This window comes from Anabas testudineus, chromosome 18 (genome assembly GCF_900324465.2).
Source record: "Anabas testudineus chromosome 18, fAnaTes1.2, whole genome shotgun sequence".
Classification (NCBI taxonomy): domain Eukaryota; kingdom Metazoa; phylum Chordata; class Actinopteri; order Anabantiformes; family Anabantidae; genus Anabas; species Anabas testudineus.
The window spans coordinates 30764435-30781154 of NC_046627.1; the positions used below are offsets into that span (position 1 = coordinate 30764435).

At 39.5% G+C, this 16720-nt stretch overlaps 1 protein-coding gene across 1 annotated transcript in view; it reads left to right on the forward strand.

Moving 5' to 3' along the window:
• Window positions 1-15623, forward strand: part of mtm1 (myotubularin 1) — a 29099-nt gene extending 13476 nt beyond the window's left edge. The window contains exons 9-16 of the mRNA XM_026352620.2: window positions 1158-1343; window positions 2291-2473; window positions 2603-2758; window positions 2940-2987; window positions 3157-3249; window positions 7760-7873; window positions 7964-8140; window positions 9139-15623. Coding sequence (XP_026208405.1) covers window positions 1158-1343; window positions 2291-2473; window positions 2603-2758; window positions 2940-2987; window positions 3157-3249; window positions 7760-7873; window positions 7964-8140; window positions 9139-9330 — 1149 coding nt within the window. The 3' untranslated portion in view covers window positions 9331-15623. The remainder of the gene's footprint in view (window positions 1-1157; window positions 1344-2290; window positions 2474-2602; window positions 2759-2939; window positions 2988-3156; window positions 3250-7759; window positions 7874-7963; window positions 8141-9138) is intronic.
• The last annotated feature ends 1097 nt before the right edge of the window (window positions 15624-16720 follow it).

Consider the following 16720-nt stretch of genomic DNA (forward strand, 5'->3'; position numbering starts at 1 on the left):
CCCTACCCCTTGATCATGGCCCCAGTCCAAGTTAAACAGTCCACAAGTATGATGCTGCCACCACCTGCCATACTTCAGTGTGGGTATGGTGTTCTTTTGGTGATGTGCAGTCGTTTTTGCCCCAAACATACCTCTTGGAATCAAGCTCAACCTTGATTTCATCAGACCGTAACACATTTTCCCACATGCTTTTGGGAGACTTCTTGTTTTAGTTAAATGTAGCTGGACTTGGATGTTTTTCTTGGTAAGAAAAGGCCTCCGCCTTGCCACGCTACCCCATAGCACAGATATATGAAGAATATGGGAGATTATTTGTCACATGTACTACACAGCCAGTAATTCGGAAATTCTGGCAGCTCCATTTAATGTTGCTGTAGGCCTCTTGGCAGCCTCCCTGACCACCATATTTTCTGACTGTTTTCACTGTGTTCCACAGAATCTAATGCCTTGGAAATGTTGTATACCTTTCTCCTGACTTATTTTAACAACCTTTAACAATGAGATCCCTCTGATTCTTTGGAAGCTCTCAATAGACCATGGCTTTTGCTGTAAGATGCGACTAAGAAAATGTCAGGAAAAGCTTACTAGAACAGCTGAACATTATTTTGGGTTAATTATAGACATTTTAAATGACTGCTTATGTGTACTGACTCCTACACTTAACATGAATTTTTCTGTTTGTTTTTCTATTGAGTTGTACATATTATAGGTCACATTAAAGGTGGAAAAAGTTCTGAAATTATTTATCAAACTTTAAAATTAGTAATTTTTTTTACCTAACAGAAACCTGGCATTTAAATGGTGATTAAAACAAAACCCATCTCCTTCACTTTGCTTCAGATGAACCCAAGAACCCTTTCTTAGTGAAAAAGTGCTTTTATAGAAAGATACACAGTAATTTTTCATCAGAGATGTTCTGTGGAAACCAGCCAGATGGGTCAGTGAATATCTTAACTGACTAATGCCTGAAATTTACATGTTGTTTTAATGTAAATATGTCACACGAAATTCACGTCACATGCCCTTTGTGCTTTAAGCTCTAGTGCCCAGTTAGGTATTTTTGCATTGTTCTTTTATTTAGTCTTTAACTTGACTTGACTCTAGCTCTAAAAGTAGTGACTGATATCTGCACATGCTTTTTCTGTTTTTGGCCTTAGGTTCTATCATGGATCCACAGGGAAAACCAGGCAGTGATTGTCCGCTGCAGTCAGCCTCTTGTTGGTATGTCTGGTAAAAGGAACAAGGATGATGAGCGCTACCTGGACCTGATCAGGGAGGCAAATGAAACCATCAAGCTGACCATATATGATGCTAGGCCCAACGTCAACGCAGTGGCCAACAAGGTCAGAACAGAAAGAGAGTACTGTCAGGGGATCGATGGTTGGTTTGACAGACACAGCAGGGTTTGTCACAATCTTATCTATAACACTGAGCACAGGCAACTCTGAAATAGTAGTAACAGTACTGTCAAGTGGAAAGTAACAGATTATGTGGGCAGATGGATAGCACCATAGCATCCCTTTTAGGCAGAATTTGTTTTTCTGAAGCCATTCTTGTTTTAGCTGACGTACAAGCATTCTCACATTATTCTGAAGAATTTTTTGATACACTTGGGAATTCATCTTTCCCTCAATCACTTGAAGCTGGCCAGGCTTAGATGAAGATCAGACCACATTTTATGACAAATTAATGCAGAAAACCATGAAATTCTAAAAGGTAAACATACTTTTTCTCGCCACTGGATAGGTAATATGTTAGTTTTAAAATGCTGAGCGGAAATTGTCCTTTTGGTTTTGCAGTGGTGTAGTGCTTGCTGTGTGGATTGTGTTAAAGCTGCAACATAGCAGGAATCAATTGTTTTGTTTGCAATCAGTAAAACAAGTCACATGATTAGAAACAACATGTTATATAACTCTGGTTTCCTCAAGGAAGGAAGTGCGATCCAACATCAGAAAGCTGGTTTTTAACTCCTATACTTTCTGGTGTTGTGCTGAGTGGCTTGGTGGAAAGAAAATACCCACTTGCTCACTGTAAACACTCCTTACCTGCTGTATTCATACCTGGGTTCAACTTTGGACTAGGGGGCTCACAGGATAAATCCAGGTAATCTCCGAGCTGAATGACATGGACGTTTACGTTCCCACTTGCAGCTCATCCGGGTAATATCTGGAGAAGTTCAAGGTTCCAGTGCATGTGTGAAAGCAGTTTATGGCAGAGTGCTGAGTGTAACCAACGTCTCACCTTTACATTTATATTTACATTTTATCTCTTAACATCTTTCAATTCCCAGGCCACTGGAGGCGGATATGAGGGTGATGAGTACCAAAATGCAGAGCTCATCTTCTTGGACATTCAGAATATTCACGTCATGAGGGAATCTCTGAAAAAACTCAAAGACATTGTCTACCCCAATGTGGAGGAATCACATTGGCTATCCAGTCTTGAGTCCACACACTGGCTAGAACATATTAAGGTAAGAAAATATGTATACATAAAATGATAAGTAATCTATCCATTAATCCAATCTCATTTTCATATCAAGTGTTACATCATTATCTATAGTACTCATCCCTAAAAGCTTAAAGACTTTGCTTGTGCCTAGCTGGTGTTGTCAGGAGCTATCCAAGTAGCAGACAAGGTTTCCAGTGGAAACTCGGTGGTGGTTCACTGCAGTGACGGCTGGGACCGAACTGCTCAGCTCACATCTCTGGCCATGTTGATGCTGGACAGTCACTACCGCACACTCCGAGGATTCCAGGTCAGCAGCAATGAAAAAGATGTTTAAAGTTTTAAATGCAAACCAGCTGTAGGTAGAGCTTACCTTAAGTTACAGAACTAGTTAGTCAACAGATTGTTTTGGGGTAAAAAGCTTTTTTTTTTTTTTTTTTTAAGACAGAACACAAAACTGCATATAATAAACATGTTTGTGCCTCTTTTAGGTTCTGATTGAGAAGGAGTGGATCAGCTTTGGGCACAAGTTTGCCTCAGTGAGTAACAATTTTACAGCATTCATGCTTAGAATTAACCATTGAAATGAATCCATATTTAATACTATCGCAGACATAGACATAACTCAGACATACAACTGATAAAAGTAGTATCCTGTTGATCCGATGTTTTTGTGTATGTGTGTGCACTGTGTGTGTCTCTGTGTAGAGGATAGGTCATGGGGACAAGAACCATGCTGATCAGGACAGATCACCCATCTTTGTTCAGTTCATTGATTGTGTTTGGCAGATGACTAAACAGGTATGTTTAACATGACTAATTTGGCACATGACACTTGGGTGGGAATATAGCTTTTTAACTGGAGAAGACCAACAACAAGTCAATTTTGGGTCTTCATTTGCAATTTCACTGATGTGTGTCCAACAGATCAAGGTGCAAAAGAGCAACTTGATCAAAGGTTGTGGTTATTAATAAAAAAAAAAGGAGGTACATCATTGAAACGTCTGTGAACAGTGAACAAATTATATAGTTTTCTGGTGAAGCAAAGTGTTATTAATAGTTTGAAGATTTTTCTTTAATATATAATGGCATCAATTAGATGCTAATTCAGTTGGGATTATACTTTATGTTGGTACATCATACACTGCTTGTCCAAAAAAAAGTTGGACCGCCTTTAGCTGATTACAGCACGCATTCCTTTTGGCATTGTTTCAGTAAACTACTGCAGTGTCTCAACATTAATTCCCGTCCAGAGTTGTATTCATTTCTTGGCAAGATCTTGTATTGATGGTAGTTGGACTGCTGCGCAAAGTCTTCTCCAACACATCCCAAAGATTCTCAATGGGGTTAAGATCCGGACTGTGTGGTGGTCAATCCATTTGTGAAAATGATTTTTCATGCTCTCTGAACCACTCTTCACAATTTGAGCCAGATGAATCCTGGCATCTTGGAATATGCCCGTGCCATTAGGGAAGAAAAAATCCATTGATGGAATAACATGGTCATTCAGTATATTCAGCTAGTCAGCTGACCTCATTGTTTGGGCACATACCGCTGCTGAACCTAGACCTGACCAACTGCAGCAACCCTAGATAATAGCACTGCCCCCACAGGCTTGTTCAGTTGGCATTAAGTATATTGGTTGCATCGCTTTGTCCGCCTCTCTTTTTACCCTGATGCGGCCATCACTCTTGAAGAGGGTAAATCTGGACTCATCATACCACTTTTTATTCAATTCAGTTTTGTTTGTATAGTGCCAAATCACAACAGACGTCATCTCAAGGCACTTTACAGTGTAAGGTTTAAGACCTCACAGAGTGCAATTGTATAGAAAATTACATAGAAAACTCAACAATCCCATTTGAGGGAAAAACTCCTTTTAGAGGAAGAAACATCCAGCAGAACCAGGCTTATGGTGGGCTGCCATCTGCCTCGACCGGTTGGGGTGAGTGGAAAGAGGAGAAAGATAAGAACAGCAGGCAACAAAAACAAGAAGCAGCAAAAACATTGGGCAGGTCAGCTGGATTCTGGAGATATACAGCTCCAAACTGTATAGCTCTCTGCAGAAAAGTGCAGAGAGAGCGGGCGACAGAGAGAAGGAAGCACAACTACGGGAGAGAGAAGACACAAAGTTAATGGCATTAGAGACCACAGTAAACCTGCAATCTGTAACGGAGAGTTCTGCTGGAAAAATATGGAACTATGAGGTCTTTAAGACAAGATGGAGTTTGAAGTGCTTTATGTGTGAGAAGAATTTTAAATTCAATTCTGGATTTAACAGGGAGCCAATGGAGAGAAGCTGTCGTAGGAGAAATATGATCTCTCTTGCTAATTCCAGTTAGAACTCTGGCTGCAGCATTTTGGATTAACTTGAGGCTTTTTAAGGAGTTATTGGGACATCCTATTAATAATAAATTACAATAGCCCAGTCTGAAAGTAACAAATACATAGACTTTTTAGGACCATACAAAATAAACCCCGTCTGGTCTGAATTTAGAAGGAAATTGGAGGACATCCAGGACTTTGTCTTTTAAGCATGCTTAAAGTTTTAATTGATTAGTTTCTTCTGGTTTCATAGGTAAATATAGCTGGGTATTATCCTAATAACGTTTTCTAGTAATATTTCTTAAGGGGGACATACAGTGGAAAGAAAAACTTTGTGAACCTTTTTGAATTTCATGGTTTTCTGCATTAATTTGTCATAAAATGTGCTCTGATCTTCATCTAACTCACAATAATACAAAAACACAGTGCTGAAAATAATAGTACACAAACATTATATGTTTTCATGTTTTTATTGAACATAACATGTAAACATTCACAGTGCAGGGTGGAAAAAATATGTGAACCCCTAGCCTAATGACTTCAAGAGCTAATTGGAGTCAGGAGTGAGCCAACCTTGAGTCCAATCAGTGTGATGATATTGGATGTGTTGCTGAAAGCTGTCCTGCCCTTTAAAAACACACACCAGTTTTGGGTGTACTGTTGCAGCACTGTTGCTACTCTCCCTAGGCGTGGTTGTCCTGTAAAGATGACTGCAAGAGCACAGTGCAGAATGCTGAATGAGGTAAAGAAGCATCCTGGAGTGTCATCTAAAGACTTACAGAAATCTCATGGCATATGCTAACATTTTTGTTCACACATCTACAATAAGGAAAACATCAAACAAGAATGGGGTACATGGGAGGAAGCCATTGCTGTCCAAAAAAAATATTTAAGAAACAGCCTTTATTTGTCACATTTACATGTTACAGATGAAATTGGTCCTCCCCTGGGGGGAGCAGTGGGCAGCTACATACAGCGCCCGGGGAGCTAGCGTGGAGTGTCTTGCTCAAGGACACACCTGGTGTCTGTGACGGGGTTTTGAACCCCAAACCTTCTGTATCTAAGGCTAGTGATCTACCCATTGAGCCACCAGGCTGCCAGCACGTTTGAAGTTTGCAAAAGAGCACCTGGATGTTCCACAGCACTACTGGCAAAATATTCTGTGGACAGATGAAAGTTGAATTGTTTGGAAAAAACACACAACACTATGTGTGGAGAAAAAAACGCACAGCACACCATCATCAAAACCTCATCCCCACTGTAAAACATGGCAGAGGGAGCATCATGGTCTGGGGTTGCTTTGCTGCCTCAGGGCTTGGACGGATTATTGTCATTGATGGAAAAATGAATTCCAGAGTTTATCAAGACATTTTGCAGGAAAATGTAAGACCATCTGTCCACCAACTGAAGCTCCACAGAGGATGGGTTATGCAACAGGACAACGACCCAAAGCATACAAGTAATTCAACAAAAGAATAGCTTCAACAGAACAAAATACACCTTCTGGAGTGGCCCAGTCAGAGTCCTGGCCTCAACCCGATTGAAATGCTGTTGCATGACCTTAAGAGAGTGATTCACACCAGGCATCCCAAGAATATTGCTACACTGAAACAGTTTTGCTGAGGAGTGGTCCAAAACTACTCCAGATTGTTGTGCAGGTCTGATCTGCAACTACAGGAAATGTTTGGTTGAGGTTATTGGTGCCAAAGAAGGGTCAACCAGTTATTAAGTCCAACAGGTTCACATAGTTTTTCCACCCTGCACTGTGAATGTTTACATGTTATGTTCAATAAAAACATGAAAACATATAATGTTTGTGCACCATTTAAGCAGACTGTGTTTTTGTATTGTTGTGAGTTAGATGAAGCTTGGAGGACATTTTATGACAAATTAATGCAGAAAACCATGAAATTCCAAAAGGTTCACACTAAGTTTTTCTTGCCACTGTACATATGTAGAGTGAAAAGAATTGGTCCAAGCACAGAACCATGTGGAACTCCGTAGCTAACTTTTGTGTGCATGGAAGACTCATCATTAACATGCACAAACTGGAATCTATCTGATATATACAATTTAAACCAGCCAAGTGCTGTTCCTTTGCTCCCAAAGACATGTTCCAGTCTGTGTAATAAAATATTGTGACCATCCATGACGTATGCATGGAGGATCTGATCATTGCAGGGAGGATGCAGGGAGCATCTGATCATTTTTTTCTCTAATACTTATGATTTTATTTGTAAAGAAATTCATGAAATCATTGCTGCTAAGAGTTAAGGGGATATTAGGCTCAACAGAGCTATGACTCTTTGTCAGCCTGGCTACAGTGCTGAAAAGAAACCTGGGGTTGTTTTTATTTGCCTCTATTAATGAGTAGTAATATGTGGATCTAGCTTTAAGGAGGCCTTTTTTATATATATTATTAAACTATCTTTCCAGGCTAGGCAAGATTAATCTAAATTAGTGGAATGCCACCTCCTTTCCAGCTTACGTGATGTTTGCTTTAAGTTACAGATTTGTGAAGTGGAGCTAGCTTCCTCTGATTCACTAGCTCCTTTTTCAGAGGAGCAATAGTATTGAGTATTGTTCAGAATGAGGCTGCAGTATTATCAACAAGATGACCTTTTTAATCTAATATTAGTAGTTTCAGCAATCTCCTTAAAAGGTTTTCTTTGCTTGATGCATGCCAATAATTTGACCCTTATTAAAAATATGAACATCTTTTCCACAGGATGTGTTATGCAACATGGTTGTTTAGGAAATGTGAAGCTACTCTTTTCATCATCACTCAAGGTTTAATAACTTGTTGCCAGCTGCAGTAGGATCTTACTTATTTGCTTAAATCCAGGTAGTGACTTTTTTTAGACGGGCAGTATGTTAATGCAACAGTTTGCACAGTTAAGAATTTGAAATGTAAAGCAACACTTTTGCTACAAGGAAAATTGCAATGCACAAAGAATTAATGTGGTTGATCATCCTCTCCTCTTAGTTTCCTACAGCCTTTGAGTTTAATGAACGGCTTCTGCTGACAATGCTGGATCAACTGTACAGCTGTCGCTTTGGGACTTTCCTCTACAACTGTGAGAGTGCACGTGACCATCATGTAAGTTGTCCTGCAGCATGCACAGAAGCTTGCCTTGACTTACTGTATTTTACCTGCAGATGTTTTACAGTTAAACTGTCTGTGCTGCAGGAGGTGAGGTCAAAGACAGTGTCTCTTTGGTCTCTGGTCAACAGTAAGATGGACATGTATTTAAACCCTTTCTACACGCCTGAGTCTGGCAGGGTGCTTTACCCCGTTGCCAGCATGCGTCATCTAGAGCTGTGGGTAAACTACTACATCCGCTGGAACCCACGCATACGACAACAGGTAGGACTGTTTTGTGTTATAACATACTGTGTCCTGGGCTGGATTACTAGATAGCCAGTTGGCCTGGGTCTCACACCCTCCAGAGCCTAGAAGCCTACCCGCATCAATGTGTGTCATTCAATTTGTAATATTGTCATTAATTACAACCATTTGACTAGGAATATTCATTACAACAGTACAATATCATCAAAAATAATAAGAGCCTCCATCCAGAAGACAGAAAGAGACAGGAGGCAAAATACGGGTTCAGCAAGGCAGTTCTGCATTCGATCTGAAAGACAGAAGTTTTAGACTTCACAACACCCCTCACTTAGCTAGCACCTATTTCCAGCCACATGGCTCCAGCTCCCTCAGGAACGACCCTGGGTCTTTAATGCTCCCTCCCACGTCACAACCCCACAAGGGTGTTTTCTTTACCCTCCAATCTTCTCTCTCTACACCTCAAGCCACAAATCTGAAGCTCCTGAAATTTGCTGATGACAGCACCCACATTGCTCTCATCTCTGAAGGTAACGAGTCTGTATATAGGTTGGAATTGTGACCTTGTGGTCAAAAGTACTTGGAGCTCAACGCTGGGGAGAGATATTTGTGGATTTCAGAAAGAACCTAGCACCCTCTGTCGCTGTATGTGGCTTGCCTAAGCACACTTTTGAACCACTTTGAAAGTGTTTCGTTAGATTGAGAATAATATGAGAAAATTATACCGTCCAATGTAGGAGATAATGCACAGATTTTTATACACTGAGGCAATGCTCACCTCAGTTGTTCACATTGAATTTAACCTGCCTATTTTACTATGCAACATTTTGTTGTCTGTCAGTTGTCAAACAACTGTTTCCACCATAATGTTGTGATAAATAAATTTTTTAAATCTTCCTTTTATGATGTATTATCTCCCACCCATTTAAACTTTCTGTGTTTAAACAAATGGAGGAGGATGAACTCCACAAATAACTATTACTAAAAGGTGTGTGTGTGTGTGTGTGTGTGTGTTCCAGCAACAGAGTCCAGTGGAGCAGCGGTACAAAGAGCTGTTGGCCCTTAGAGATGAGTACTTGAAGAAGCTGGAGGAGCTGCAACTGTCTGATTCCTCTCCTTCCTCCCGCCTGGCAAACAGCTCCACCCCCAACACCTCCTCCACCTCCTCCACACCATCACAGCAATACACACACCTACACACTCCCTTCTGATGGCTGGTAAAATACTTTCTCTCTGATACACTTCTTTACTTGCACTTATGTCCTCATCACTCTGATTTCTGTCAGTCTGACGCACATGCAGGGAATTAATTAGTATTGCGCAATCCTATCTGTGCATAACAAAGAATGCTAATAAGATTTAGATTTGATGTTTAACTCTTAACACCATAGTGGTGATAATAATTTATGCAATATGTCACAGTACAGCCTTGTTACAAAACTTTTCTATACCCATTCATCATACAGTGAAGCCTTAAAGCCACTCAGTGGCTTTCAGTTCAAGGGCTTGAATACACAGGAGCATTTGTGTAATGGTGATCAAACGTGCAGCACAACAGAGCTTAAGTTATGTATTTCCTTGTTTCTCAATGTTATACTGTGATTTGACAGAACACACACACATAGAGGGTGTTATTTTTTAATCAGATCCCTACAGAAGCACATACATATACCGATCAGGCACAATATTAAAACCAGCAGGGGACATGTGACTGATCTGTAGCTATGCAGTCTCAAAATCAACAAACTGGGATGCATTATGTCTTGTGATAACTGTTGATCAAGGCCAACATTACATTCATCAGCAGTCTTTGCTACAGCAGCTCTTCTGTGGGAACAGACCAGACTCTTCTATGTTCCCTACAGCCTTGGACATGATGTGATCCCACAAGCTGTTTTGCAGATGCTCTGACCCAGCTGTTAAGCCGTCACATTTTGGTCCTTGTAAGATCCACTCAGATCCTTACACTTACCCATTTTCCTGCTTTTGACACATCAACAACAGGAACTGACTGTTGCCTGCTGCCTAATATAGCCCAAACCACCCAAGGTGTCATTATAATGATATATAGTGTTCTTCACCTTTAAGTGGTTTCAGTGTTGTGGCTGATCAGTGTATACTGTGGATTCTGTTGAAAGTTAGAAGTCAACACTGAACAATTCTACATTCTTTGTTGAAATCCAAATATATACTTATACCTACTGTATTACTTTGGTACTCACAGAAGCTGCTCGTCAAATGCAGATTTATACAGTGGCCAAGAATAACTAGTCTCCCCAGACTCAGAAATCCAATTCAGAGTCTTTTGTCAAACTGTGTAAGAAGAACATAAGGAAATTGCCTAGTTGGGCACTGGCACAATGAAACTGACAACAGAGACAGAACATTTGCTAGTATAATGGCTAATTTGTCTGTATGCCCAAAATATTGATGTTTGGCTCATCACAGATACTGTTAAGTGACATACAGCCTTTGTCTCACTAAACAATTGCTGGTGTCCTCTCCTAACCAATCAAAATGTTGTACAGCTTACTTTTTACACTTCTTTCTACTTTTTACACTTCTTCCTAACTGCTGCACTGCTATGGTGTGTTCACATGTATGTTTGACACTGCAGTCAGCTCAGCTCACCTAAGCAGTATTTTCAGCACTGAGAGCAAATACAGTTCTAGTCAATTAGAGGAGTTTGGTTAGAGTTAATCAGTGCTCACGATAGTATTGGGAAAAGAAGTGGTGCTGGTCTCTGACACATAGCTGGAGATAAGTATTCCAGCTCCCTCAGGCCCCAGCTGGAGGTTAAAGCTTGGTTTTAAAGTTAAAAAGTATAGGTGGTAAAATCTGCGAAAAAAGGTGTCAAATTTGATAGATCAGTTCTACCAGAAAATGGAAACATTTCATAAAATGCGTGTGTGAAAAAATGAAAATTATTCATTATATTCTAAAATTTAAGGGTACCATGTTCAAAATAACTAGACATTTCTTTAACTGATGTCATCATTTTTAGTTGCTCCCTTGATTTGTATCACCCCCCTCTTATACCAGTATTAATTTAAAACTTTTTGCAAATGCAAACCACTTTTTGTGGTGTTTCATTACTCAAATTGGATCCCATAAAACTTACCATTAACATTAAAACCAGTCTGTCCAAACAGTGTATGCTTTTGATAGTCTTCATGAAGCTGGTGTCCACACAGGAGTGTGCAGACTAAGGATAACAAAAGGACAACAGTCTGCCAACTGTGTGGCAGAAAATCTGAGGATCTGATATCTCTCACATGACAAATGAATTTCAAAATAAATGGCCTGTGAGGATTTTGCTGCTAACTCAAAATTCTTCAATTCTTAGAAAGCAGGTGACAGAAACTCAGACAGAAATGTCGTAGCTAGCATGTATCTACTGTATCAATTGGTCATGTTGATGACAAGACTGCTCTTGGGTGTAAGCGTGCTGCTAACATCGTCTCTGGTACAAAATTCAAACCTGAAATATTGTACACAACATAAATTACTGAGAATTGATTACTGGGTATTGTAAGAGCTGGATTGTAGTGGGATCTAATTTGGCAGTGCCAGCTGTAGGGTCCATCACTGAAACTATTTAAAAATGTGATCCTAATAACAATTAAGTTCTAAGACTTCTACAATCTTCTGATGTGGCTCAGTTCCAGAGGGGAACCTTCCAATGTATTGTTGTGCATAAACTAATACTCGGTGGTTCCATGGATCACCTCAGTAGATCAAGTCCTTCTGGCTCTTATATTGTATAGACACCACCGTCACAATTGATGTGTTGTTACTGTATCTTAGAAGTTCTTCCAGTGAGTTCTTGCCAGTGGATCTGTATATACAAACAAGTAATCAAATTCAGCATTTGCTCAAGTTGTTTTGTCTTTACGCTGCCTCTTCAAGGCTGGGTTTGTAAGTACCAAAATCATTACTCTTGGCAGACCATTTTAAAGATCCCTTGCCTGATTTGTTGAAGTCCCCCAAAAAAGCAGCTTGTTCCACCAGGACTTTTTCCACTCTAAATTGACAGTTATGATGACCCATCCTACTTCAATGAATCTTATGTTACATTTCTCGTTTTCTGCATTTTCTTTATTCTGCATTCTTTAACATGTAGTATAACCATCAGTACATAACCTGTCTGATAGATCAGAGAGGTATGACTTCTCCTGACCTTGGCCAAACACACATAAGGTTCTGTCTTATTTTGACAAATTATAAACTGCACATTTTCTTGATTTTTCAAGTCAAAGTCCCTACTTTAAGTTATCATTATAGGCACAGGTGACAGAATTTAGCCATGGATACCTAATGTATATTATCTCATGGCCTTTGTGGTGAAAGTGGGATTTGAGTCAAAAAGACTCACAGGGCAGCACAGACTCATCTCTAACACATCTTCACTCACACAGTTCCTAGCAGGTTGGAAGCAACAGTGCATCTAGATGATACATTGTACACATTGTATAACTAATTCAATTTTGAATGAGGTGAAATAAATCATTTTGTGAAGTGCATCAGGTCACCTTCCGATTTGTGCCTTGACTCTTATGATACCCACCTTCTCCTCTTCAGTGAGCCATACTGTTACTGTCCAGTTTGACCCTGGTGCCATTTTGAAGTTGGATCAACTTGGTGGTAACTGCATGCATTCCTCAGTTAACTACATTGGTTAGAAAAGAGCAGCTTGCCTGTGCACTGTATTGAGGGAATCAGTTTTTATCCCCTACACCAGGGTACAGATTTCCCAATCTAACTTTAAAGAACTGCTGGTAAACATGTCATCCCTTTGTTACTAAAATTTCCTAAGATCAAATATTGGTATCATTGTATCCTTAGTACATTACCTGATTATTTTAGGAATGATGTTCTCTGTTGAGTTTATGAAAACATTTGTGGCCTTAGTAACACCAGTGACATTACTCTTGAGGCAGACTTGACACGTCAAGATTGCAGCAAGAAGTTTAATGTTTTGACACAGCACAAATAAGGCCAACTTAGGAGAGCGCTGTGGTTTACTGAACTTTACTGATCACTTGTGGTCTGACTCACAGTTCACTCATCTTCATCTCGTCTTGGAGTTGATCAGAACAGATGTCAAATGTTGGGTTAAATTGGGCTTTCCAACCAGGAGACAGGGTTTAAACTTCTCTCGTCACTCTCTTTTCTTGTGAAAACCAAGGTTACTCTTATCAACATATTAAAAAGTTAAGAGACACCTCAAAAACGGTGTACAAGCGTCGTATTTACAGGTATATCCTGCTCATAATCTTTTAAGATCTTCCACACAAATGTAATTCTATTAATTGGTTAACAGGCATTGCCAAAGCATATGTTCACCATCATTTGTGGTGCCTTGAAAGAATAAACCAGATACAAGTACACTGTCCTCCAAAAGTCCTGGAACAGTGAGGCCAGCTTATTTAGTTTTGCTGTAGACTGAAGACATTTGGTTTGACTTCAAAAGACAAATAGCTTTTATTTCCAGGTGTTTACATCTAGATACAATACAATACTTAAATAGCACCTTTTGTTTGAACCCACCTATTATTTGTGTGAAGTGTTGGAACATGTGACTGACAGTTGTATTTTGTTGCCCAGATGTGTCCATTTACATTGTTGATTCAAACAGCTTAGTTTCAAAATTTGGGTTTTGCCTGTTCAGACTCCAGAGAGCTGTCTATTGGCGAAAAACAAGCAATTGTGAAACTGAGAGAATATGGAAATTCAATCAGAGCTATTGCACACTGGCCATATCCAGTACAACAATTTGGAATCTCTTGAGGAAGAAAGAAACCACTGGTATAAATGTTGAACGGGTAGGGGTAGACTAAGGAAGACAACAGCAGTTGACGACAGAAACATTGTGATAGCTGTAAGGAAAGACCCTAAAACAACTGTTAGTGACATCAACAACAACCTCTAGAGTGCAGGAATCAAGTTATCACAATCTATGGTTTGCAAAAGACTTCATGAAGAAAAGCACAGAGGCTACACCAGAAAATGCAAGCAGAATTACGAAGGCCAGACTTGCCTCCTGTCAAAAATTACAGAAATGAGCCTCAAAAATTCTGACACAAAGTTTTATGGACTGATGAGACAAAGATTAACATTTTCCAAAGTGATGTAATGTCTAAAGTAAAGTTTAAAGAATCGGCTCGTGATCCCAACAATAGAAGCTCATCTGTGAAACAGTGAAAGTAATGTAATGACTTGGGCTTGCAGGGCATTATCTGGGACAGGCTCAGTAATCTTCATTGATGATGTAACACATGATGGCAGCAGCAAAGCAAAATAGAGCATGCATTTTATCTGCTAAAGAGGAGAATGAAGGGGGTAACCACCCAGAACAAACAACAACTAAAAGAGGCTGCAGTGAAAGCCTGTAAAAGCATAAAAAAAGAAAAATTCTAAAGTTTTGGTGGTCAATGGGTCACGGGCATTGCCGTTATTGCGAGCAAAGGATTTGCAACTAAATATTAAGTCTTATTCACTTTAGTCTATTTTAAGTCTATCTGTTCCAATACTTTCACTCAAGTGGAAAATGAGTGGGTTCAAACAAAAGATGATCTCATATTAAATATTTGACATCAACCAGTCTGCAGCAAAAATAAAGAAACTGGCCTCAATATTCCAAAACCTTTGAAGGGGAGTGTATGTCAAATCACAAAGCTGACTTTGACGACAACCTGATTCATATGTTGACCGAGAGTTGAATTAATACAGGGTCTACCATATTGATACTTCAAAATGTCTTTGATCTTCTTGATGAAAAGTTAGTCTCACTGAAGAGGTTTGGAGGTAAACCAATATAGACAGGGAATAAGTGACAGCAACATTTAACGTGTTGGTCAGCTGGTTTTTAGGGTAAAACTGATTTTTCTTTTTTTTTTAATGTTTTTTTTTTCTTACTTTGTAAAAACACCATGATGTTGTTACCTCAACCAAAACCTATTTTACTGTCTAAAGTAATATTGAATATTGTTGTAAAATACAATTATTTTGTGTAATGTAAAACTAATATGGTTTTATAAAAAGGAAAGAAATGTTGTCAGGAATTGTTGGTATAAATAGTGGATTTCAATTGGTTGAAATGTTTTTTGAGGGTTTTTTTTCTACTCACTAAGCCCTGACGAAGAGACAGAAGCTTATAGATAGTGTACAATCCTTGAGATCTTTTCTCTCAGTTGTCTGGCAGAGCTTCAGTTTTTAGATTCACTTTGGCTCTGTGGTGATGAATCTGAGTACTTCTCTGTCACTTTTCGTTTCAATTCGACTTGTTTATTATCATAAGGGGATTGTAATTTGAGGGGTTTGTGTCATAATATAGCCTGCTTCTTCTTAAATACACATTGAATGTGTTTCAGGATATTATTGGCATCAAGTATGAGATCAGAATATATTTCAAATGTATTTCTTTGAATCATGTTATATCCTCTCCACAGTTTGTTGGGTCTTTCTGTTCTGTAAATATTACTAATTAAATTAATTTAAGTATTACGGTCTCTGGTTTGTTTATTAAGCTATTCTACTTTTTCCTGATTGCTTTTCATGGGTGCTTTTTAAATTTGATTGGTCCTATGTCAATAAATAATAACCATTTATTGACATTCACGTGACGCATTTTTAGATACCCCCAATTGCTCTGATTTAATTCAATTCAATTCAATTCAACTTTATTTGTATAGCGCTTTTCACAATAGACATTGTCGCAAAGCAGCTTTACACAACCAAAGAACAGTACATGAACAGTGAATGTGTAGGAATCTTAATAATCAGATTGTCCCTGATGAGCAAGTCGATGGCGACAGTGGCAAGGAAAAACTCCCTGAGAAGGCAACAGGAAACATTCCTTGATAGGAACCAGACTCAACAGGGAACCCATCCTCATATGAGTGATTACATGCTGTGTAGGCAGCAGGCAGTCCAGTATAACGGTTAATGTGGAGTCCAGTTAGTTATTGCAGGCAGACTTGTTCCAGTCCTGGACTATCGAGCACTGAGTCGAGACCCCATAGGGGCCATACGGTGGATCCAAGCGACGAGATCTCCGGCCCGAAGTTGGGCATCAGGACGAGTCAGACAGCTCCAGAGGGCAAAGGGTGGAACGACATGTAGCTCGACAGAGAGACAGGAAGAGGGAAAAGACAGAGAAGAGGAGAGATGGCAGTTAGGTATGATCACAGTCAGATTAATTTTGAGGTGAATGGATATTTAGTATAGTGCAGCAGGGACTCCGACAGGACTAACTATGACAGCCTAACTAAAAGGGTGAGCCAGAAGGGTGAGCCAGAAGGCTCCCTGGGATGTAGAGCAACTGGTCACTTCACCATCAACAAACCTGAGTGATCAGTGAGAGATGGGAAGACAGCATCTAAACATACCAGTTCACCATAATGCTCTATGTCCATGAGTCTTTCCCAAATCTACTTACAAAAATGCTTGACTAAATAAATACCTTTTAGTTTTTAGCTTAGACTTAAATACTGAGACTGTGTCTGAGTCCTGAACGCTATTTGGAAGGCTATTCCATAACTTTGGGGCTTTGTCAGAAAAAGCTCTGCCCCCAGCTGTAGTTTTTATGATACAAGGTAC